Source organism: Salvelinus sp. IW2-2015, linkage group LG1 (genome assembly GCF_002910315.2).
Source record: "Salvelinus sp. IW2-2015 linkage group LG1, ASM291031v2, whole genome shotgun sequence".
NCBI lineage: Eukaryota > Metazoa > Chordata > Actinopteri > Salmoniformes > Salmonidae > Salvelinus > Salvelinus sp. IW2-2015.
In genome coordinates this window covers 57,020,675-57,046,185 of record NC_036838.1, presented here as the reverse complement: position 1 = coordinate 57,046,185, position 25,511 = coordinate 57,020,675, and the positions used below count along the sequence as shown (strand labels likewise).

Sequence of the window (25,511 nt, the reverse complement as noted above, 5' to 3'; positions counted from 1 at the left end):
TTTTCTTCTGTTTATCATTGCCAAGAGCCATTCTGCTTTTGGGGTATTACACAACAAGCATTCTACTTCAAACAATGACCACTGTTTTATTCCCTCTGACATCACTGTTTATCCTCTGACATCTGTTTTAATTCCTCTGACATCACTGTTTTATTCCCTCTGGACATAATTTAATGCGCGACAGTAAAAAGCAGAGTATGTACTACAATAACATTATTTTCCTCAGAACCTTTTTTCTCTCATTGTTTTTCCAATATATAGAATCTGTCTATAGTGAAAACTGTTTGAATTTTGAGAATTAGATTCCTTATAGAATCCTTATTTAGTTTCAGTTAGGTATGCTGTGCTGGGGATGTTGTGGAGGGTGTTGGGGGTAGTGCTTCTGGGCTCTCCTCCTCCCTCCCTCTCTTGTCTGTCATTGCCTTTCTGCTGCATTTAAAGTGAATCTGCAGTGAATGAACTCTGATAAATGACTTCTCACTTACTAGGAGATAGTTGGGTGTATTCAAAGGACCTTGTCTCTTTCAATATGCTCACAATGAATCTCGGACTTTGTGCAGCTTTCCATCGTCTGACTAACCACTCCTCTGGGCCAAACTAACGCCTTCACCTCTATTGTGTGGATGTGTGTGGGAGATTGTTCTTCAGACTCCATTACTGATCTACTGACGAGACTGAAACAGTGTCAGGAACATTCAGGACATAGCTAGGAGACGATATAGGACATGGAGTAGGATAGGGTGAGGGAGAGAGAGAGAGAGAGAGAGAGAGAGAGAGAGAGAGAGAGAGAGAGAGAGAGAGAGAGAGAGGAGAGAGAGAGAGAGAGAGAGAGAGAGAGGAGAGAGAGAGAGAGAGGAGAGAGAGAGAGAGAGAGGAGAGAGAGAGAGAGAGAGAGAGAGAGAGAGAGAGAGAGGAGAGAGAGAGAGAGAGAAGAGAGAGAGAGAGAGAGGAGAGAGAGAGAGAGAGAGAGAGAGAGAGAGAGAGAGAGAGAGAGAGAGAGAGAGAGAGAGAGGAGAGAGAGAGAGAGAGAGAGAGAGAGAGAGAGGAGAGAGAGAGAGAGAGAGAGAGAGAGAGAGAGAGAGAGAAGAGAGAGAGAGGAGAGAGAGAGAGAGGAGAGAGAGAGAGAGAGAGAGAGAGAGAGAGAGAGAGACGAGAGAGAGACGAGGCGACGAGCTAGAGAAGCAGAGAGAGAGAGAGCAGATCGGAGTGTCAAAAGAAGTGGCCGGTTATAATAAAAAAAAAAACACCAATCCTGTCAAACCTTGATGTCAATATGCAGTTATGTTGCAAATCATTTAGTTCACGGTCTCTCTCCCATCAATACAGGAACTATCCATCTGAAACAGCACAGTGTTGCATTGTTCAGCAGAGCGTACAATATATGTTAATTATCTATACAGTAATTATACTATACCATTGTAATCATAAACCAGGATTGGAAAGGGACCGGGACACGGTAGATCTCAGATATGGCATTAACATTTAACACTCAGTTTTACTGAATAGATAATAAACTCCATAATAACAATATATATAATCAAATGTCTAATACACCCACTAGGCAGGGAACCAGACGAACTGCTAAATATCCACCATACAGTGTATTGCAACAATGGAAGGATTTCAGCGAGACTGGCGAGGCCTTTGAAAGTCTAATACTCAGTTGGGCATAACACATTTGAAAGCTACACAACACACTCATTGGGCACACACTGGTTGAATCAACGATGTTCAATATTGAAATTAGGGTAAAACTTCAACTTAAATACAATTACTTAACCTGACAGGTTGTTACATCAATCTAATTACATCAATCAGAACTATGTTTACGTGGAAATAATTTTTTCAATTCTATATTCAATTGTGTTGAACTTTACATTTGATTAGACATACACCACCGTTCAAAAGTCTGGYGTCACTTAAAAATGTCCTTGTTTTTGAAAGAAAAGCAATTTTTTTTGTCCATTAAATTAACATCAAATTGATCAGAAATACAGTGGAGACGTTGTTAATGTTGTAAATAACTATTGTAGCTGGAAACGGCAGATTTTTTAATGGAATTTCTACGTAGGTGTACAGAGGCCCATTATCAGCAACAATCACTCCTGTGTTCCAATGGCACGTTSTGTTAGCTAATCCAAGTTTATCATTTTAAAAAGGCCAATTGATCATTAGAAAACCCTTTTGCAATTATGTTAGCACAGCTGAAAACTGTTGTTCTGGTTAAAGAAGCAATAAAACTGTCCTTTAGACTATTTGAGTATCTGGAGCATCAGCATTTGTGGCTTCGATTACAGGCTCAAAATGGCTAGAAACAAATAACTTTCTTCTGAAACTTGTCAGTCTATTCTTGTTCTGAGAAATGAAGGCTATTCCATGCGAGAAATTACCAAAAAATTGAAGATCTCGTACAACGCTGTGTACTACTCCCGTCACAGAACAGCTCAAACTGTCTCTAACCAGAATAGAAAGAGGAGTGAGAGGCTCTGGTGCACAACTGAGCAAGAGGACAAGTACATTAGAGTGTCTAGTTTGAGAAACAGACGCCTTACAAGTTCTCAACTGGCAGGTTAATTAAACAGTACCCACAAAACACCAGTCTCAACGTCAACAGTGAAGAGGCGACTCCGGGATGCTGGCCTTCTAGGCAGAGTTCCTCTGTTCAGTGTTCTTTTGCACATTTTAATCTTTTCTTTTTATTGGCCAGTCTCAGATAATCCGTATTTTCCTTTCAGAACTCTGCCTAGAAGGCCAGCATTTCCCGGAGTTCGCCTCTTCACTTTTGACGTTGAGACTGGTGTTTTGCTGGTACATTTAATGTAAGCTGCCAGTTGAGCATCTGTTTCTCAAACTAGACACTCTAATGTACTTGTCCCCTCTGCTCAGTTTTGTGCCACCAGGCCTCCCACTCCTCTTTCTATTCTGGTTAGAGACAGTTTGCGCTGTTCTGTAAAGGGAGTAGTACACAGCGTGTACGAGATCTTCAGTTCTCCTGGCAATTTCTCGCATTGGAATAAGCCTTCATTTCTCAGAACAAGAAGTAGACTGACAAGTTTCAGAGGAACATTATTTGTTTCTAGCCATTTCGAGCCTGTAATTGAACACCCAAATTGCTGATGCTCCAGTATACTCAAATAGTCTATAGGCCAGTTTTTATTGCTTTTTTAACCCAGAACAACAGTTTTCAGCTGTGCTAACATAATTGCAAAAAGGGTTTCTAATGATCAATTAGCCTTTTTAAATGAATTACAAAGATTTAGCTAAACACAATGTGCCATTGAAACACAGGAGTGATGGTTGCTGATAATGGGCCTCTTACGCCTATGTAGATATTCCATTAAAAAAAATCAGCCATTTCCAGTCTACATAGTCATTTACAACATTAACAACTTGTCTACCACTGTATTTACTGGTCAATTGTGTGTATATTAATGGACAAAAAATTTGCTTTTTCTTTCAAAACAAGGACATTTTTAAGTGACCCAAACTTTTGAACCGGTGGTGATATGTTTATTTGACGTGTTTTGATGTTGATAGTAAAATTATGTTTGAATCAGCTCATTATTTCAACTTCATCAACCTAAATAAAGACGTATTCTGAAATAAAATTGCAAGCCACAGTCCAAAGATGACTGGCCTCTATGTTACTGATTTGCTAGCTTTGGAAAATCAGCTGTGTGCGATTCAGCTGAGCTATCATGTCAACACATTTAGACACTGATCAGCTTCCATGCTCATTTGCATAGACTACCTAAATAACTTGAATAATTGAAAGTACCCCTCTAACTTTTTTTTACACAAGCTGTATGTGAAAGTAAATTTGGAGTGAGGTTGGATTATGTAGGCTACATTGACATTCTGATTTGCCCAAAGGGACATCATTTTCAACGTGAAGCTAGTGTATACTATCATTCATCCATGGGACAGCTCATTTCAACGTGAAGCTAGGTATACTATCATTCATCCATGACATCATTTCAACGTGAAGCTAGGGATATACTTAGTCATTCCATCCAGGAACATCACATTTTCAACGTGAAGCTAGGATACTATCATTTCATCCATGGGACCTATCAACGTGAAGCTAGGTATACTATCATTCAGTCCGATGGGAACATCATTTCAACGTGAAGCTAGGTATACTATCATTCATCCATGGGACATCATTTCAACGTGAAGCTAGGTATACTATCATTCATCCATGGTTGATTGGATCTTTGGAAGTTAAGAAGTAGTTACCATTTTCCCTTTAAATATGATGCCAAATTCATGATATTAATAATACACTTTGTGAAATAGGTAACGTAGAGATGAGGTCTTAAGGGCAGATATTCAGAAGGATGCAGAAGGTTATGTTGGAAAGGTGTCCATATTTATTCACAGCGTGATAACCGGCGATGACGGGTAGACAATAGACTTACTTCTCATACAAAATAACGAACCGCACTAAGCCTAAAACAGGTTTACCATGTAGCTTCCAAAGCTCTTATAGGTTGGCTCAAGCAGCCTCCCCACTTGAATTCTAAAACAGAACTGCATTGCGCTCCAAAAGGAGCCGAAACATACCCGAGGTACACTTCCTGGAACATACCAATATGTTTGGCAACATAACACCAAAATGTGGCTAACACAAATGTAACTGGCTTCCTCATAAACAGACGTGACCACTTCCATGTGCACTTTAAATTAGGCACACGTTAAACAACAATCATGAATTGTTACCTGAATAGAACCGGCAAATGGCAGCAACCTACACTCTAAAAAGAAAAGGTTCCTGGAGTATCCTTTAGGGGTTCTTCAAATTGAAACTGTGGGGGAACCCTTATAAGTTATTTCTTCGAAGAACCCCTATGAATGGATCCTTGAAGAACCTTTTGAAGAACCTTTTGGGTTAATTATTATTAATAATAATATGCATAACAATAACAACAATAACACCATATTTTAGTTGTCAGTGTTTATTATGATTTTAGTGGCAAAGCAGAATAAAAAAAACATATATGAGGTAAACTCCCAGCAGAGTTCCAAGTCCAATGGGTATATCCTCCGGCGTGTGTTGATGTTGTGTTGATGTGTTGATGTTCTCCGTATCCATAGCCAGAATGATTTTGCAGTGCATGGTGAACGAACAGGTTTCCTGTGTAGGGAGGGTGAAGTCTGTGAATCCAAAAAAGAGTAGTTATACAGATGATTAACAAAACATGCACACAACAGTATTCATACCTTGGTTTTTGTGGTAAATGTGAATGAAAAAAACTGTATTTTGGACATATCTTGTCCATAATGTAGAGGCCTATGGGATATTCATTGAAGAGGTAATGGAGGACGATGGTAAATCTGATCTGCATTACATACTGTACCAATACCAACTGACATACCTTTGTATGCCTCCTCGTCTGTATACCTGCAGACACAGACACAAAAGTGAGCAGTTCAGTCATCTGCACCCATTACATCTTTCCTTTAACATATTCTTATAGATTACAGTACATATTCTTACCTCTTTGTTTATTGATATCTACTGAATTGTGTCCATTTTCTGTTTTAGAAAGATTTGCACAAATATGAAAAGATAGGCGGTGTCATCACAAAACAATTTCAATTTAGATCATACAAGGGACAAACCTTACCTTAAATTGAGGAGATCTTTAACATGTTCAGTTAAGTGCCTGCCCCTGCTGTCCTTTCAAATTCAAATCCAAGTGTTTCAGTTGGGCAATTAGGTTCCTGCAAGAACCCCCACCAACTAAGGAGGTTCCTCGATGAACCCCCACCAACTAAGGAGGTTCCTCGATGAACCCCCACCAACTAAGGAGGTTCCTCGATGAACCCCCAACCAACTAAAGGAGGTTCCTCGATGAACCCCCACCTCCTATGGGTTCATGGAAGAACCTTTTTGTGGCAATTTTCAGTGCCAAGAATGCTAGGTTATTCAAAGGACTTTGAGGATTGTTGAAACCTTAATTTTTAGAGTGCAGTAACATATAGTGGTACACAACCCAAATGACACAGACAAGACAGGACACACGGAGCTTTGACACAACGTGGGAAGTATGAACAAAGGAAAGCATTAACAGAATGAAACACACAGAGTCTCTAACTTGTGTTACAATGATTCTGTAACCGCATTTATGTGTGGAACCGATTATACGAAAATACCTTTCCATACAAACATTTTCCTACCGAACTGGGCATGAACTATAAACAGCAGCTTACTGCTAACAAAGGAGCTAWAGAATAATACAGTTACTGTATGTCCAGTATAATGCTCCTAGAAAGAAATGGCAAAATGCAMAAGAGACAGAATATTTGAATGTCGGGCGTAATGGCAGATTAGACAGTGTGCACCGTTTGTGACGAGTGGGAATAAATCCACATCATCACACAATTTTACCTTTGGATGTTTRCTTGTATATGAAGGATGGTTGGTTGATTTCAAATTTAATCTACACGTTATTAATATGTTGGATTCACGTTTTCCATCTCAACCAAAAATCTTTGTTGAAAAGTAGGACTAAATCAAACTTTATTTGAAGTGCATTTAACGTTGGATTTGATTTAGTGATATTCTTTAAATGTGATTTTTGTTGATGGAGACGTGAATCCAGCATACACTATAAATACAAATGTATGTGGACACCCCTTAAWATTGGTGGATTCGGCTTTTTCAGCCACACCCATTGCTGACCGGTGTATAAAATCGAGCACACAGCCCTGCAATCGCCATTGAAAAACATTTGCAGGAGAATGGCCTTACTTGAAGAGCTCAGTGACTCTGAAGAGCTCAGTGACTCTCAGTGCTAGAGCTGCCCCGGTCCACTATAKGTGCTGTTATTGTCATTTGGAAACATCTAGAAGCAACAACGACTCAGCAGCGAAGTAGTAGCRCACACAAACTCACAGAATGGGACTGCCGAGTGCGGAAGCGCGTACTGCTTAAAAATCGCCTGTCTTCGTTGCAACACTCACTATCGAGTTCCAAACTGCCTCTGGAAGCAATGTCAGCAGAATAACTGTTCATCGGGTTTGGGTTTCCATGGCCCAGCAGCCGCACAAAAGCCTAAGATCACCATGCGCAATGCCAAGCGTCGGCTGGAGTGACGTAAAGCTCGCCGCCATTGGACTCTGGAGCAGTTAAAATGCATTCTCTGMTGTGATGAATCACGTTTCACCATCTGGCAGTCTGACGGACGAATCTGGGTTTGGCGGATACCAGGAAATACCTGCCCCAATACATAGTGCCAACTGTAAAGTTTGGTGGATGAAGAATAATGGTCTTGGGCTGTTATTTATGGTTCAGGCTAGGCCCCTTAGTTCCAGGGAAATCTTAACACTACAGCATACAATGACATTCCAAATGATTATGTGCTTCCAACTTTGTGGCAACATTTTGGGGAAGGCACCTTCCAGTTTCAATATGACAATGCCCCTGTGTACAAAGTGAGGTCCGTACAGAAATGGTTTGACGAGATCGCTGTGGAAGAACTTGACTGGCCTGCAAAGAGCCCTGACCTCAATCCCATCGAACACCTTTGGAATAAATTGGAACGCCGACATGCGAGCCAGGCCTAATCGSCCAACATCAGTGCCTGACCTCACTAATGCGCTTGTGGCTGAATGGAAGCGAGTCTCRGCAGCAATGTTCCAATATCTAGTGGAAAGCCTTCCCATAAAAGTGGAGGCTGTTATAGCAGCAAAGGGGGGACCAACTCCATATTAATGCCCATGATTTTGGAATGAGATGTTCGACGAGCAGGTATCCCGTCATGTGGTGTGTATATATAGTGTCTTCAGAAAGTATTCACACCCCTTGACTTTTTCCACATATTATTMTGTTACAGCCTGAAATTAWAATGGATTCAATTGAGATGTTGTGTCACTGGCCTACACACAATGCTATCAACAAGTCAGGTCCTATAGGACCTAGTTTTGTCGTACCTGGACTACTGTCTAGTTGTGTGGTCAGGTGCCACACAAACAAATTCACAGGATAATGCCCCATGCCACAAGGCTAGGATTGTCCAGGAAATATTCCATGAACATGACAGTGAATTCAGCTTACTGCAGTGGCCTGCCCAGTCACCAGATCTCAGTCCAATTGAGCATCTGTGGGACGAGATGGAACAAGCTATTTGGAGTAGAGATCCACTACCAGCCAACTTCACACAACTGTGAAAAGCATTGAAGTCAACATTGTCCAGCATCCCTGTGGAACCGTTTCGACACCTTGTAGAGTCCTTGCCCCAATAAATTGAGGCTGCTCTGAGGGCAAAAGGGGGTGCAACTCAATATTAGGAAAGTGACAAATATCTTTTCCATTTCTATGTGCAATTTTCAAAGCAATTTCAATGTATGCATAGTTCTGATGATTATGTTGAAATTAGATTGATGTATAAACTGTTAGTCAGGTTAAGTCAATGTATATAACTTTAAGTTTTACACTAATTTCAATGTTTTCAATGCTAGTTGAAATGAGATGAAAATAGTACCGTACTGGACAATGATTTTTTTCAAATCCAATGTATTTTCCACATTGATTCCAAGTCACAATACATAGACAAATTATGTTGAACCAACATTGATTCCACCAGTGTGTGCCCAGTGTCCACATTGTTTCACAAGCAGTTCTCCATAACTATCAGGAATCCAGGTAAGACCCAAGTGCAGACGGTGTGAAGTAACAATGTTTATTGTAACAACAGCGGCAGGCAAACGGCAGGTCAAGGCAGGCAGGGGTCGATAATCCAGAGTGGGAGCAAAGGTACAGGACGGCAGGCAGGCTCAGGGTCATTGACAGACAGAGTGGTCAGGCGGGCGGGTACAGGGTCAGGACAAGCAAGGGTCAAAAACCAGGAGGATGAGAAAAAGAGAGGCTGGGAAAAGACAGGAGCTGACAGGAACAAACGCTGGTAAGCTTGACAAACAAGATGAACTGGCAACAGACAAACAGAAAACACAGGTATAAGTACACATGGGATAATGGGGAAGATGGGCAATACCTGGAGGGGGCTGGAGACAAGCACAAGAACAGGTGAAACAGATCAGGGCGTGGCAGTACCCCCCCTCTAGGGACACCACCTGGCGTTCCACCTGGGTGGATACCTGGTTGACTGGGGTGCTGGTGGTGAAAGTTGACGATGAGGACCCGGGTCCAAGATGTCTTTAGCGGAAACCCAGCACCTCTCCTCCGTGCCGTAACCCTCCCAGTCATCAAGGTACTCAAAACCTTTGCTTCGTGGTCGAACCCTCAGGAGGCATCTTACCGTGTATGCTGGCTGGCCATCGATGACATGGGGGAGGGATGGGCCTAGAAACAGAAGACAAGGGGTAATCAGACATGGTTTTGAATCTAGACACAGAAAAGGAACAAAATCTACAGAGGGTACGGGGCAACAGAGGACGAACAGCAGAGGGGCTAACGATCTTGGAGCGGGGGGAAATGTCTTGGCTATCCTTGTTGGATACCGGTCGGTGCTGCGGAAGCGAAGTGGCCCGGACCTTACTGAACCCCTCCCGGAGGTCCTGGTACTCTGCGGAGCGGTCCGGGGCAATTTCCAAGCCCCCAGAAAGATGTCCRGGGGCAGGCAGAGCTGACTTCAGGCAAGGAGTGTGGCAAGACAGGCTCCAGCCCACAATGGCACCAGTAGCTCAGTCAATGGAGGGATTGTGTCACTGGAGCCAAGATAATTCCAATACCACGGGAACCTGAGGCGAGTCAACCAGCAGGAATTGGATCGTCTCGCTGTGGTTCCTCGACACTTGTAGGTTGACGGGGGTTGTCTGGTGGGTGACCTGGCCTATACAGCACCCGTCCAAAGCTCTAACACCCATGGGAATGGAGAGGGGTTGAGTGGGGATGCCCAGGTCGGACGCCAGGGTAACGCCCATGAGACTCACATCGGCCCCCGAGTCGATGAGTACCTGCAGAGACTTGAACTGGTCACCGCACAACAGGGTGGCATGGAGAGGGGGGGTGAGTAATGGGAGAAGAACAATTATCTTTAAGACCCACCAGTGTACTCACTCCAACGAATGAGCTAGGTCTGTTGAAGGGACACATAGACACAAAATGACCGGCAGTACCGCAATACAGACAACTCTGCATCTCAAGTCTGCATATGCGTTCTGTCGGAGACAGCCTAGCCTTGCCGAGCTGCATCAGCTCATGAAGAGGTGAATCGACAGTCTCCGGAGGCTCRTGGAGGGACTCGGGTAAGTTCGGATCCACTCGGGGACGTAGACTTCGGGGACTTCCGGAGTTCATCAGCTGCAAGGTGGGATCCCTGAGTGAGCTATTGGAACTGCAATCGGACCTCTTCTCACTCCTAAGTTCCCATAGCCAACCATCGATCCGGATGGTTAAAGTGATGAGTGAGTGGAGATCCGTCAGTAGTTCTCGGGCTGCCAGCTCATCCTTTAACTCCTCGATAATCTGTACAGGAACGTGTCGAACAGCGCTTCCGGGTTCCAGGTACCCTCCGCTGCTAGCATGTGGAACTCCACCACATCATCTGCCACACTGAGGGTGGCCTCCCGAAGCTGGAGTAACTTCCCGGGCAGCCTCTCACCCAAACTTTTCTCGCCTCCGCCACGAATACCTCCAGACTGAGGCAAACGGTGGATTGTTGCTCCCACGCCGACGTGGCCCATAAGCATAATAATGTATGCTATCTTTGAGTGGTCCGAGGGGAACGAAGAAGGCTGCAGCTCGAAAACGAGGGAGCACTGGGAGAGAAAGGCAGGGCAGGTTCTGGAATCTTTATCGTAGCGCTCAAGGAGGAGGTAAGCGGGGTTCCCCGGAAACCGGGGTGATGGCGATGCTAKCAGCCGGGTTACAGAAGGSTTGGGAGTTTACCGTTGTGGTAGGCCGCCTAGTAGGCAACCAACGGATTTGCTCCCGCAATGCGTCCAAGGCTAGATTGTGACGTTCGGCCACGGCCTGGAACCCTTCCATCAGACCGCKAAGTAACTCCTCGTGTCTACTAATGGTGGCTCCTTMGGAGGAGATGGCGTTGCGGAGRTGGTCCAAGTCTGCCGGGTCAGTACGAGCTGGCCATGACTATCAGGAATCAAGGTAAGACCCAAGTGCAGACGGTGTGAAATAACAATGTTTATTGTTACAKCAGGGGCAGGCAAACGACAGGTCAAGGCAGGCAGGGGTTGATAATCTAGAGTGGGAGCGAAGGTACAGGATGGCAGGCAGGCTCAGGGTCAGGTGAAACAGATCAGGGCGTGACAATAACGACGAATAGAGGTTAGCCTATACACCTGAACTTTAAACAGAGAAAATTTATTGAATTTCATTGAATTTCTTAGTAGACCAGACRCTGCTGCTATTGTATTGGTGTCTATGGGAGACACACCCAGTTTAGTAGACTAGAACTGACAAATMTTTTCAATGGAGTGAACTACAGTATCTTCATTTATGCACCATATTTGCTTTAAACTCCCAAAGCAGGCTAAACCACTAACAACTAAGAACAGTAGTGGTGCGTGGGTAAAATCACTAAGCATGCCAAGCTGGGAAAAAAGCCATATTACAACCTATGTTGTGATAATTGCATTGTTTGCTCCATAACCCATTAGTTCATACACCATTGTGATATACAATAAGGCAGAGAGAACAAAAAGACCAGTCACACAGTGGTGGAATAAATTCATCCACACATGTTTGTTTCATCACKAAACCGGAGAGCCACATCGGGCCAGTAAAGTCCCCAAAGCAAATATTGCATGTAACAAGTTAAAACCTCTCTGGGATATGTGGGACGCTAGCGCCAACATCCAGTGAAAATGCAGAGCGCCAAATTCAAATAAATTACTATAAAAATTAAACTTTGATGAAATCACACATTCAATATACCAAATTAAAGCTACAATTGTTGTGAATCCAGCCAACGTGTCAGATTTCAAAAATGCTTTACGGCGAAAGCAAACGATGCTATTATCTGAGCATAGCACCCAAGCAAACAAACAGACCATCAWATTTCAACCCTCCAGGCGCGACACAAAACGGAGAAATAAAGATATAATTCATGCCTTACCTTTGACYAGCTTTTTCTGTTGGCACTCCAATATGTCCCATAAACATCACAAATGGTCCTTTTGTTTGATTAATTCCGTTGATATATATCCAAAATGTCAATTTATTAGGCGCGTCTGATCCAGAAAAACACCGGTTCCAATTTGCGCAACGTGACTACAAAATATCTCAAAAGTTACCTGTAAGCTTTGTCCAAACATTTCAAACTACTTTTGTAATACAACTTTAGGTATTGTTTTACGTAAATAATCAATAAAATTGAAGATGGGATGATCTGCGTTCAATACCGGAGGAAAACAACATGTAGCGAGCCTCTGTGTAACGCGCCTCTAACAAAGAGTAAACTTCCCTCGAGCCTCAATCTGAACAGTGTTACTTCTTCATTTCTCAAAGGAAAAACCTCAACCAATTTCTAAAGACTGTTGACATCCAGTGGAAGCGATAGGAACTGCAAGAATGTCTCTTAGAAATCTGGATTCCCAATYAAAACCCATTGAAAAGAGAGGGACCTAAAAATAAAAATCTGAATGGTTTGTCCTCGGGGTTTCGTCTGCCAAATAAGTTATGTTATAGTCACAGACYTGATTCAAACAGTTTTAGAAACTTCAGTGTTTTCTATCCAAATCTACTAATACTATGCATATCTTAGTTTCTGGGCATGAATAGCAGGCAGTTTAATTTGGGCACGCTTTTCATCCAAAATTCCGAATGCTGCCCCCTATCCTAGAGAAGTAAAACAAGTTACATGACCTATGATCAAGCAAGTTAATGTTTCCGACAGTTTACGAAACAACGACTGATTTAGAACCAGAGAGTTACCCCAAGTCAGCACAAAGACAACAGCACCACTATTGCAGCACTATTTCTACTTAAACTTTTAAACATCATCAAATAAACTAGACTATATGCTTAGTCTAATACAGTGAAAACGTTAAATTACCAAAAACGATTTAGTCCAATCAACATTGCTAAATATCATGTGGCTGTCCATGGCACTGATTTATCTGTGTGTCTGTGTGTGTGTGCGCACAAGTAGAAAGAACTTGACTCACCCTACTTGTAGACTAGATGCCATCCCCTCTCTTTCATGTTGGCAAAAGGGTCTATGCCTCTGTCATACAGTAGTACACACTTTTAGTTTTTGTTGTCCTAGACTAGGCTACCTGGCAAAAATTATTCGTYGCCTAACTTCCTCGCAGAGGCAACYATGAACCAGCTAAATTAGCTAGCTAGTTAACACGAGCCTACAACATTTTTAGGCAACATATTGAACTTCAATTGTGTACGGCCYGTGGCACAAAATATGAATTTATGGTTAGATCAGATAAATTCAGCCACTTGCGAATTGAAGGAAAATGTTTAAAACACAGAGTCGAAAGAGAAATTGTTATATAATTGTTTTTCTTTTATTCACATTTTTGGGGAAGCCTGACTTCCCCTTGGCATCCGTGAACACACACCACTGCCTAAGAAACAGGTTCATGCAAAGAATGTGCATAACAAAAGCAAATAGACAAACATTTAGACAACATCAATAATGATTAATGCATTCCCTGACTACAGCAGCATACCACCCTGCATCCCACTGATGACTTGCCTCTGAAGCTAAGCAGGGCCTAGGCTACATGAGGTGTGAGACTATAATTTGAAAAAGTTGCTAAAAAAGGCATGCATTGCTTTTTTAAACTTGAGTGAGAGGTGCTTCGGAAAACACAGCTGGGAGAATGGAATTATAATTATTATATTCAGTCCAAGGGCACAATGGTCACTGGCCGCAAAAGGCATGGATTTTTTTATGGGGCATTACCGCGACAGAAAGGGGATGTTGCCGGAAAATTCGAGGCATTATCAAGTGCTTGTCGAATTGTGAATGAGAGACTGATGAAGTGTGTACACAYGCTGGACATCATTCACAAGTGCTAATATATAATTCAAAAGTGATGGGCTGATATTGTCACCCATCAGACTATTACTCACTTAATCTTGTCTTTACATATGCTAAATAATATGTCCAAAATMTGTTTTGATTTAGCATGGACGATTATCATGCACTTGTCTCGAAACGGGGGCAGGGGAAAAATACATGTAATGTATTCACTTAAATAGAGAATGGAGGACACTTTTCCCGTGGTTAATTTTCATGCCAGCCAGGTAGGCTAAACTCCTGTTATAAAGAGAAGCAATGTGCATAATATAAGGAAAGTTGTTAAATAAATATTGTAGGCCTAGGTTATAGAAAGCTGATGGGAMCCTCCTCTTTTTAATAGAGGKCATCGCTCTATTTTCTCATACAATTTAATAGCCTATAGAAATGTTGCGCTCTTGATTTTGCACAAGAGGTCACAATGTTCTTCTTCTTAGTTGTCCATGGCTTCAATGACTTGTCATGTAGTCTAGAGCAAGCTGACAAMCTCTCTGACCTCACTTGGGGCGTGGCTACTTAATGTACAAAGGATGTCAAAAACTATTATCTCATTTGAAATAAAAAATAAATAAAAAATCACATTCCAATCTTAACACAAATACCTTCATAAATGTTCATATTATATACTACATAACATATTGGAWGGACACTTGACAGTTTCCTTAAAGTGTATATACTTTCCCAGTTACAGTATTTAAATTTCATGCATACAGTTGTTAATGACATCACAAAATGAAAAGAGATATTATATTGTTTTCCACATTCTTATGTTAGAATTACTGTTCCATTATCCACTTTTTGGACGTTAGAGTTTAGGSCAGGCAAAATTCTCTGGAGACAAAGGAACGTTCCTTTAGCCAATACTGGCGGGTAAAGAAAGAAAGTCTCCCTCTCTTGTAATTTACGACAGGGTGTAAACGGTCGATCATCCAGCAGCTCCCCCTCTGTGGGAGACAGAGAGGCCTGGTTACCATCCCCCCCAGTCTGATCTGACCCATTCTGATCCTCACAGGACAGTCATGYCACACTTTTGCAGTATAATATTTTTTCACAACCATCCATTTCATAAATGGGAGACATAAGAGATGTGAAAAAACATGCTTGTGTTTTGTTCTACCTCGGGTAGGYYGATCTCAAAAACTAAAGCCCTTTTTCAGGAATGGCCACTAGCCTATTATATTTTCTGCGCTGAATAAGGCATGGGATTAGTGACTTCGATTTGGGGATGGTGCAGCAGATCGGTGGGCTACACCTTTGGTGATATAGTTTCTTTATGCAACAGTATATTGTGTCCAATTCACTCAGTATTATACTTTTTTAATGGGGGCCCATCACAGATAGATATTGCCTTGGACTATCAAAAAGCTCTCAATGTTTGATTTTGCGTGGCAGATTTTCCAATGACACACTGCTTCTACTAGGATTTGTGTGAACGTACTCACGTCAAGTTAAACCAAATCATTAAAATGATATGAAAATGATAAGTGGCATAGAGATGGAATTTAATCCAATTTGGGCTATCTTGGGACAAGATATTGGAATATCTTCCCACAAGTGAATGTGGGCGTGTACAGTTAAAGAAGCAAGTCACGCTATATGGGTTTAAACTTTGAAGAGCTATTTCTTCTGGGGACATTTCTCCTCTTACCTACTCCTGTATCAAACAGCTCTGCTCCTGTAGTAATATTGCAATTACCATTTCACAGTGTCTTCAGAGAAACCATCCCTATGGTTTGATGCCGTACAAGGTGCAGACTCCGATATGCCAGCTTTGTGGGAAAGAAAGGAGTGAGAAACGTGCTGATGGAAGAATAGGAAAAGAGGACTCCAATAGGAGAAAGTGTGATGATTCATCCAATATCTTCCTCCTCTCTGATCTGTCATTCAACAGAAGGGATAAAAGGTGTCAATAGGAATGTGGAATTTCTATAAAAGACACTTAACATATTGGTCTGATGTTTCCTTAGCGTCATCTTAACATGTTGGTCTGACGTTGCCTTAGCGTCATCTTAACATGTTGGTCTGACGTTGCCTTAGCGTCATCTTAACATGTTTGTCTGATGTTGCCTTAGTGTCATCTTAACATGTTGGTCTGATGTTGCCTTAATGTCATCTTTGGATCAGGAACGATCAGAAAAGGTTAAGAACTAATCAACAGAAGCAACATAATTGTATGGAGGAAATATCTGATTTAAGTACTTAGAGTAAGAACCGAAAGAGATATAGTACATGTAATCAAGACATGAGAATACACATCATACAATTTTTTTTGCAACATAACAATGGTAGGCACATTTGTACAGTAGGCTAGTTTTCCTATTGACTATGTTGAAAAGAGGCGTGTGGGAGCTAACTTTCATGCCTTTTGACCTTGGGAGTCCATGGCAACCCTTTTTAAATTCAAGATAGAGAGGTGGGTGGGTAGAGAGAGAGAGAGAGAGAGAGCGAGCATGTGAGAGAGAGAGAGAGAGCATGTGAGAGTGAAAGACGGCATGTGAGAGTGAAAGACGGCATGTGAGAGAAAAATGTGTCTCATCATTCCACACAGGATTGCAGCAAAAGGAGTTTTGACAGAAAAAGAAAGCAGTGAAAAGCTCAAACCAACACAAATCCCTTCTCTCATCTCTAGCCCCTCTCATTCTGTGTGGTGTTTCTCATCACTCCTCCTCTGCTTTATCTTGCAGGAATTCACTCAGCAACCCGGAGAATTGAGCCGAGTGGCCTGAAGCCTCTGACACGAATCAACCAACCCCCCCTCCACCCCAAAGGGAAGAGAGAGATTAAAAACTCCTGATCGACGTGGAGGGAGAGAGTAAGAGAAGGAGGGAGAGAGAGAGAGAGGGGGAAAAAAGAGCTTATCATTCACCTTTGCTCTTCTTAATGCCCCCTGTGAGGGATCGCCATAGGCAGGGTGGTGAGTAACAGCGGGCAGAGGAGTAGCTGCCCACCACACTAGTCAGACCATGGAGTGAGGAGAATAGAAGGAAAGAAAAAGATAAGAAAAGAAGAGGATATATCCTTTGAAGAACCAAACTTAGAGCAAAGCAACGAGACACGTCACCTGTTCTGTGCCCACCGCTTCGAAAGGTATTATTAAGATTAACCCCCATGACATAAAGTAGTGTTCTCTGTGTTCCTGATTCCGCTGGGTTCTAGAGTGTGTCTGTATTCGTGTCTGGGCTGTGGTCATGGTGTCTCAGCTCCAGGGGTGTGCTTTGCATCGGACAGACAGGCTATGTCACAGAGGCAGCCTGATCAGGCTCTTACTTCTCRTCTACTGCTCTCTCATGACCGCCCAGGCTGCCAAACCCAAAGGCCCGGGCGGCACACACCTCAACTCCATCCGCATCGACGGAGACATCTCCCTGGGAGGCCTGTTCCCCGTGCACGCCAGGGGCAACGAAGGCAAGGCCTGCGGGGAGCTGAAGAAGGAGAAGGGGATCCATCGTCTGGAGGCCATGCTGTTCGCCCTGGACCGTATCAACAACGACCATTCTCTGCTGCCCAACATCACGCTGGGAGCACGCATTCTAGACACGTGTTCCCGGGACACCCACGCCCTGGAGCAGTCGCTTACCTTCGTCCAGGCCCTCATCGAGAAGGACGGGACGGACGTCAAGTGTCTTGGCGGGGGAGCACCCATCATCACCAAGCCTGAGAGGGTAGTGGGAGTCATTGGAGCCTCGTCCAGCTCTGTGTCCATCATGGTGGCCAACATACTGCGGCTCTTCAAGGTAAGGACCACCCCATGGGGGTTCTTCACTACATGGTTGTGTGCTTGTGGTGGAGTGTTTACAGTGTGAGTGTCTCTTGGTGGCTCAAACTCAACCAATTTTTATAGATGCAGGCCAGCGAAGCCACTACACAACACAACAATAAACAATGCATTAAATGTACTATAACGGTGACAAACGGTGCCCACAAACTGTTAGGGCCTACATACAGCTGTCCCGACCGCAGAGCTTTCCTTTCAGCACCATGGAGTGAATCCTTATCACCGCTACACCTGGCTATCAGCTGAGCCACGTCTGGCAGCAAAACATTTTACTCACTCTCATTTACTGCCATTTTAAAAACCATAGCTGATGTCTGACTCGTTTAAATAACATTTGTTTCTACTGGCTCCTTGTGGATTGTTGTAACTCGATAACAACCACATTCTCCTTCAATAATAATACATGCCGACATGAGTTTTGACTTTTGAACCACACACAAACATTATTACATTGATGTTCAGTAAATTCATAATGTTTGTTTTCATGTATTTAACACTGAGCTCTAAGTATAAGCAAGTGCAAGAAAATGAGCCTCGACGAAGTAGGCCTATTCCTTCAGCACTTTCGAATGGACAGCAACAGAAATTCTGATAGATGTTAGTAAAGATAAATTCAGCAAGATGTTGAGGCTTAACTTTACTCTTCATAAAGTCACCACAGAGAGAGAGAGAGAGAGAGAGAGAGAGAGAGAGAGAGAGAGAGAGAGAGAGAGAGAGAGAGAGCAAAATTAAATTGTGTTTTTTAAGATGGGATAAAAGTAGAAACGGTATACATACACTGCAGTTGAGGACAATGGGAAAGTAATTCTGCTTTGAAAGTTATAACATGTAACCCCAATTTTGAGAAATGGCTATTGAATGTTTTGGTAACTCCTGGAGAGTCTTCTTTGTTTACCCCATTCAGCATCGTTCACACCCTCTTAAGCCTTAGCCCCATCCATCTCTTTAAGGATTCACATGCGAGGCCATGTGCTAAACATAGTGAGTAGTGTAGTAAACAACCAAAGATTTCAAGACTAAAAGTGGTAAAAGTAGTAGACTACAATAAGGGAAAAATCCAGGTAAAAATACATTTGATTAGTCCTTGGCCTATATCCTAATCTAATTTTGGTGCAGGTCATGTTGTTCTTCACAGTACTGTCTCTGATAAAGGTGTAAACAGTACAGTGAAATGGTCCACTTGCATAGTAAACAATATCAAAAAGAAAGTGTCCAGTTAAAATATTTATAATTCATAAATAATTTTAATAATTATTAGATTTTGACTCTTACCAGACACACATGGACTAACTTGATGGGTCATGTAATCATCTGGCAAAGTGGAGTCTTTTGTTTAGACATGTATCTACAGTAGCTAGCGAAACAATGAACTGGCATAATCGCAACTCACACTACTACCAATACAAACATTGTCATAGCTGTAGTATGAATCTGCAGGTAGCTAAAGCAGAAAGTAGCACCTGCTAAATTCATGGCGTCAATGTTGTTGAGAAAAGTAGCAAAACGTTTGTAGTTCTTGATGGCAAACGTTATATCTTTCAAAAACGCCGCTGTAGAAAGGACAATCTACACATACTGAGCAGCTCACATTATAGACAGAAGCATGCTACACGGCAGAACAATCCAAACTCATGTCCAGCCCATCCATTATCTCAGCCAATCATGGCTAGCGGGAAGGTTCCTTCCTTTTTCGTGGCTAAAACAACTTGGCTTGTAATTTAACAATTGTATTCGTATTTACAGATGTAATACAAGTTTGTTATRATGGCACATGAAAGTTCACATATTCCAGAAGGCGTGTCTGGCAAAAAAATGTAAATATGTTCAAATGCCTCTCCTGTGAAGTAGTGACGTGCGACATACGCCTAGCTTCCTGAAACAGGTCACAAATTATGAATAAGATACTAATGAGATAGTCCTACACTGGATATATAAAACATTAAGAACACATGCTCTTTCCATGACATGACCAGGTGAATCGAGGTGAAGGCTATGATCCCTTATTGATGTCACTTGTTAAATCCACTTCGATCAGTGTAGATGAGCCAGGTTAAAGAACGATTTTAAGCCTTGAGACAAATGAGACATGGATTGTGTATGTGTGCCATTCAGAGGGTGAATGGGAAAGACAAAATATGTAAGTGCCTTTGAACGGTGTATGGATGTAGGTGCCAGGCACACCGGTTTGTGTCAAGAACTGCAACGCTGTTGGGTTTTTCAKGCTCAACAGTTTCCCGTGTGTATCAAGAATGGTCCACCACCCAAAGGACATCCAACCAAATTGACWCAACTGTGGGAAGCATTGGCGTCAACATGGGCCAGCATCCCTGTGGAACACTTTCGACASCTTGTAGAGTCCATGCKCTGACGAATTYAGGCTGTTCTGAGGGCAGAAGGGGATGCAACTCAATATTAGGAAGGTGTTCCTAATGATTGGTATACTCAGTGAATATAAGCAATGTGAAAATGAAGATGTACAAACTAACTATGGCTTAAGGCAATGATGAACAGATAAGACACAAGACATGAGCGAGCTGAGACGGACGTAGCCTATATGCCTCGTTCAGCACTATTTAAACAGCGACAGAAACTAGAACATGGGCTGTTCTTATAGTATTCTCCTTATCCACCAAGTCAGAACCGTGTAATAAATAACGGGGAGACATAAGCAGACAATGAAAGCTCTTACAATATTAGATGATGACATTTCTCTAAAACAGGCAAAAGGCTGCACCACCAAGTCAGAACAGTAYGCTAACTTCTGAGTGGGAGAGGATCCAAAATCTTAGGCTACTTAGCTTCTTACATAACATACATATAGTGTTACTTTCTTAGCTACAGTATAAACACCTCACTGGCATATTACACCACTTATGCATCATACAAGACATATTTTTGGACTCACCATTGTTGTACTGTGCTCACTTGACCAGAACGGTGGCGTGGGGGTCCTTGTGGGCAAACTTCTCAATTATTTTGTAGTCAAYGTCTGTCATTCTCTGGATGACGTCATGCTGGATTGACAGCATGGCCAATGCATTCAACCTTTTCTGGCCTATGGTGCTGCATTTTAATTGGATCGCGACGATGATGATGTACCCTTAAAAAGGTGTTGGTCGTCATAATGGCTTTGTAGCCTGTAATCTCTTTCACGCATCGGATTCAAAAATACACCTGTAAATGCCTAGGCAGGAGTCGGCCGACTCGTCATGGCCCTGCAGTGCTGTCTCACAATTGCCACACTATTTCATGCATGCTATAATTCTGGCATTCATTCTACACATACCTATTCTCCTCTGTTTGTTGGTTGTGAAGGTCATGGCTCGTCTATGTGTGGTGTGTAGCTGAGCCACAATGTTTGATTTCCCCAGTAATCCCAGTTTYCCTGCATTGTCTACCTGTGATGCAAAATTCTCATGTTTTGTGACCCTTTCAGACAGATGTTTTAAATCCTTAAACRCAGACTTGGAAAACACACCTTCTCCATTGAGTAGCAGGGAGGGGTCGCAAAATACTGATTGCTTTGCAATGCTCGTTGTTTGCCACTGCTTCTTTCCAAACCATTTATTGTTGAATTTACGATTTCTGACTTATGTCCTATGGCCGATGAGCACAGAGATGTTTTATCTCTTATTTCTCTTCATATGACAAGGTTTTAAAAGGATTTGCTAGTAGATTGTTGATGTGATTCATGATGATGACTGCTTATCTAGCTAGCTAGTGTCATGACGTGGCCCTTTCTGGGTATACAGTGGGGCAAAAAAGTATTTAGTCAGCCACCAATTGTTTTTTTAAGTTCCCCACTTACTAAAGAAAATGAGAGAAGGCCCTGTAATTTTCATCATAGGTACACTTAAAACTATGACAAGACAAATTGAGAAAAAAAATCCAGAAATCACATTGTTAGATTTTATGAATTTATTTGCAAATTATGGTGGAAAATAAGTATTTGGTCATAAACAAAAGTATTATCTCAATACTTTTGTATATACCTTTGTGTGGCAATGACAGAGGTCAACAGTTTTTCTGTAAGTCTTACAAGGTTTTCACACACTGTTGCTGGTATTTTGGCCCATTCCTCCAGCAGATCTCCTCTAGAAAGCAGTGATGTTTTTGGGGCTGTTGGGCAACACGGACTTTCAACTCCCTCCAAGATTTTCTATGGGGTTGAGATCTGGAGACTGGCTAGGCCACTCCAGGAACCTTGAAATGCTTCTTACGAAGCCACTCCTTTGTCGTGCCCGCGGTGTGTTTGGGATTCATTGTCATGTGAAAGACCCAGCCACGTTTCATCTTCAATGCCCTTGCTGATGGAAGGAGGTTTTCACTCAAAATTCCTACGATACATGCCCATTCATTCTTTCCTTTACACGGATCAGTCCGTCCTGGTCCTTTGCAGAAAAACCAGCCCCAAAGCATGATGTTTCAGATGCTTCACAGTAAGAGTATGGTGGTTCTTTGGATGCAACTAGCATCTTTGTCTTCCAAAACCGACGAGTTGAGTTTTTTACAAAAGTTATATTTTGGTTCATCTGACCATATGAATTCTTCCCCAATCTTTTCTGGATCCATCCAAATGCCTCTCGTAGCAAACTTAAACGGGCCTGGACATGTACGGCTTAAGCAGGGGGACACGTCTGGCACTGCAGGGTTTGATCCCTGCAGCGTAGTTGTGTTACTGATGGTAGGCCTTTGTTACTTTGGTCCCAGCTTCTCTGCAGGTCATTCACTAGGTCTCCCCGTCTGGTTCTGGATTTTTGCTCACGTTTCGGTTGTATCATTTTGACCCCACGGGTGAGATCTTGCGTGGAGCCCCAGATCGAGGAGATTATCAGTGTCTTGTATGTCTTCCATTTCCTAATAATTGCTCCCACAGTTGATTTCTTCAAACCAAGCTGGCTTACCTATTGCAGATTCAGTCTTCCAGCCTGGTGCAGGTCTACAATTTGTTTCTGTGTCTTTTGACAGCTCTTTGGCTCTTGGCCATAGTGGAGTTTGGAGTGTGACTGTTTGAGTGTGGACAGGTGTTTTTATATACTGATACAAGTTCAAACAGGTGCACTTAATGACAGGTAACCGGTGGAGGGACAGGGGCTCTTGAAAAGAAGAGTTTGCACCGGTCTGTGAGAGCCAGAAATCTTGCTTGTTTGTAGGTGACCAAATACTTATTTTCCACCATAATTTGCAAATAAATTAATTAAAAATCCTACAATGTATAATTTTGTCTGTCATAGTTGAAGTGTACCTATGATGAAAATTACAGGCCTCTCTCATCTTTTTAAGTGGGAGAACTTGCACAATTGGTGGCTGACTAAATACTTTTTTGCCCCACTGTAGATCGTGGCTTCCCTCTCGTTCTCACTATCTCCAACACCCAGGTTCTGTTATCTCAGGTTYTAAATTCCTGACGGAGACTCTCTCTAGACAGAGAGAGTTTCACAGTAGAACAAAGGAACTTCTACTACATCACAGAATTTGAGAATTGAACAATATCCATGTTTTGGAGAATGTGTAAACGGTCGGTGGAGAAGCCAGCTACGACCCGATCCGTTTTGTTTCATGTTTGTGACCTCATGAAAGACAATACAGCCACATTCCCATTACTCTGTTTATACAGTTGCCTTATGAGGTTTGTATCTAATTATTGTATGAAATGAATGAGTAAAGATGAAACTGTTTGTGAAATTATGTGATGTTTGTCARGAACGTCGTTAGGGAAGAAATGACCGGACCAAGGTGCAGCGTGGTGGGTGTACATTTCTTTTTTATTTTGAATGTTGCCAACAAAAACAAGAAACAACAAAAACGAACGTGAAGCTGAATAGGGCTATACAGGCCACTAACACAGACAACTACCCACAACTAAGGTGGAAAACAGGCCGTTGCCTAAGGTGAGTGAGTACGCGCAAGTCAGAGACAACGATAGACAGCTTGACATTACCTGAGCCTTCCCGGTCAGATTCTGCCGTGAAGTAGTGTACCCATTGACGTGACAAAGAAACCCTGAGTCGGCAGATCACGGGCCCGCCCAACCCACAGAAAGCAACTGAGCTAGGCTGAAATACCTGCATTTTGGAGCTGCTTACTCCAGAAAGAGTTTGGATTGCTGCTTTATTAACTCAGTGATTTTCTTCATTGTTACTAAACTGATATGTGACATGAATTAATGCCAGAATTACATGCAAAACAGGCCTTTTTTTTATATGTGGGCCTCAAAACAGTTTTTCGCACCACCTTCCCTGAAAGGACGGGTCGCCACTGATTGACGTGTTTGCAGTGTTGGAGTGAATGTCTGATATATAATACACTGTGGTGTTACAGTGTCGGATGTGTTAGGGCTAGTGAGTAGCCAGCTAATCTTTATATTTCAAGTCTACCAATTTGGATCTATTTGCTTGCTACAAGGTAATAGAAACAGTTGAACTGGTTAGAAATAGAGCCTTGAATACACACTGTTTGAAGAACAGTGAGTGGTGGGTCACAATGACGAAATAGTCTGTGTAACCATTTGATTATCTATTCAGGAGTCTTATGGCTTTGAGGGCAAAAGCTTTGAGAAGCCTTTTGGTCGTAGACTTGGGCTCCGGTACCACCTTGCCATGCGGTAGCAGAGAGAAAGTCTATGGACTGGGTGGAAGGGTCTTTTGACAGTTCTTCATAGAATTAGAATGATCCCTATAATACATCATTTGAATTTTTATTTTTTTATTTTATTTCACTTTTTATTTATAACCAGGTAGGCCAAGTTGAGAACAGATTGTCTCATTTACAATTGCGACCTGGCCAAGATAAAGCAAGATAAGCAAAGCATCACAACATACACAAACACGGAGTAAACAAACATACAGTCAATAATACAGTAAGAAAAATAAGTCTATTATACAATGTGAGCAAGTGAGGGTGAAGATCGGAAGGTAAAGGCAAAAAAAGACCATGGTGGCGAAATAATACACAATTATACGAAGTAAAATACTGGAATGGTGATTTGCAGTGGAAGAATGTGCAAAGTAGAAATAGAAATAATGGGGTGCAAAGGAGCAAAATAAATAAATAAATAATCAGTAGGGAGGAGTAGTTGATTGGGCTTAAATTATAGATGGGCTATGTACAGGTGCAGTAATATGTGAGCTGCTCTGACAGCTGGTGCTTAAAGATAGTGAGTGAGATATGTGTTTCCAGTTTCAGAGATTGTAGTAGTTCGTTCCAGTCATTGGCAGCAGAGAACTGGAAGGAGAGGCGCCAAAGGAGGAATTTGCTTTGGGTGACCAGAGAGATATACCGCTGGAGCGAGTGCTACAGGTGGTTGCTGCTATGGTGACCAGCGAGCTGAGATAAGGTGGGACTTTAACTAGCAGGGTCTTGTAGATGACCTGGAGCCAGTGGGTTTGGCGATGATATGAAGCGAGGGCCAGCCAACGAGAGCGTACAGGTCACAGTGGTGGGTAGTATATGGGGCTTTGGTGACAAACGGATGGCACTGGTGAATAGACTGCTCATCCAATTTATTGAGTAGGGTATTGGAGGCTAATTTGTAGTAAATGACATTGCCGAGAAGTCGAGAGATCGTAACGGATGGTCAGTTTTTTTTACGAAGGGTTGTTTGGCAAGACATGAGGTTGTGTGAGAGGGGATGCTCTTTTCATATTCGTGATGGAGACGGTAGAAATAGTTAAAGCCAATTCCTAGATTTAACTTGTGGAATTGGGAAGATGGTTGTGGGATGGTGAGTATCCGGGTACGCTGCCGTGAGGTATCAGATTTTACGTACT

At 42.4% G+C, this 25,511-nt stretch overlaps 1 protein-coding gene across 1 annotated transcript in view; it reads left to right on the top strand.

Moving 5' to 3' along the window:
• The window catches only part of LOC111970456 (metabotropic glutamate receptor 4-like), a 295,475-nt gene that overhangs the window by 48,585 nt on the left and 221,379 nt on the right, over window positions 1–25,511 (top strand). Inside the window, exon 2 of the mRNA XM_023997215.2 lies at window positions 16,652–17,701. Coding sequence (XP_023852983.1) covers window positions 17,156–17,701 — 546 coding nt within the window. The 5' untranslated portion in view covers window positions 16,652–17,155. The remainder of the gene's footprint in view (window positions 1–16,651; window positions 17,702–25,511) is intronic.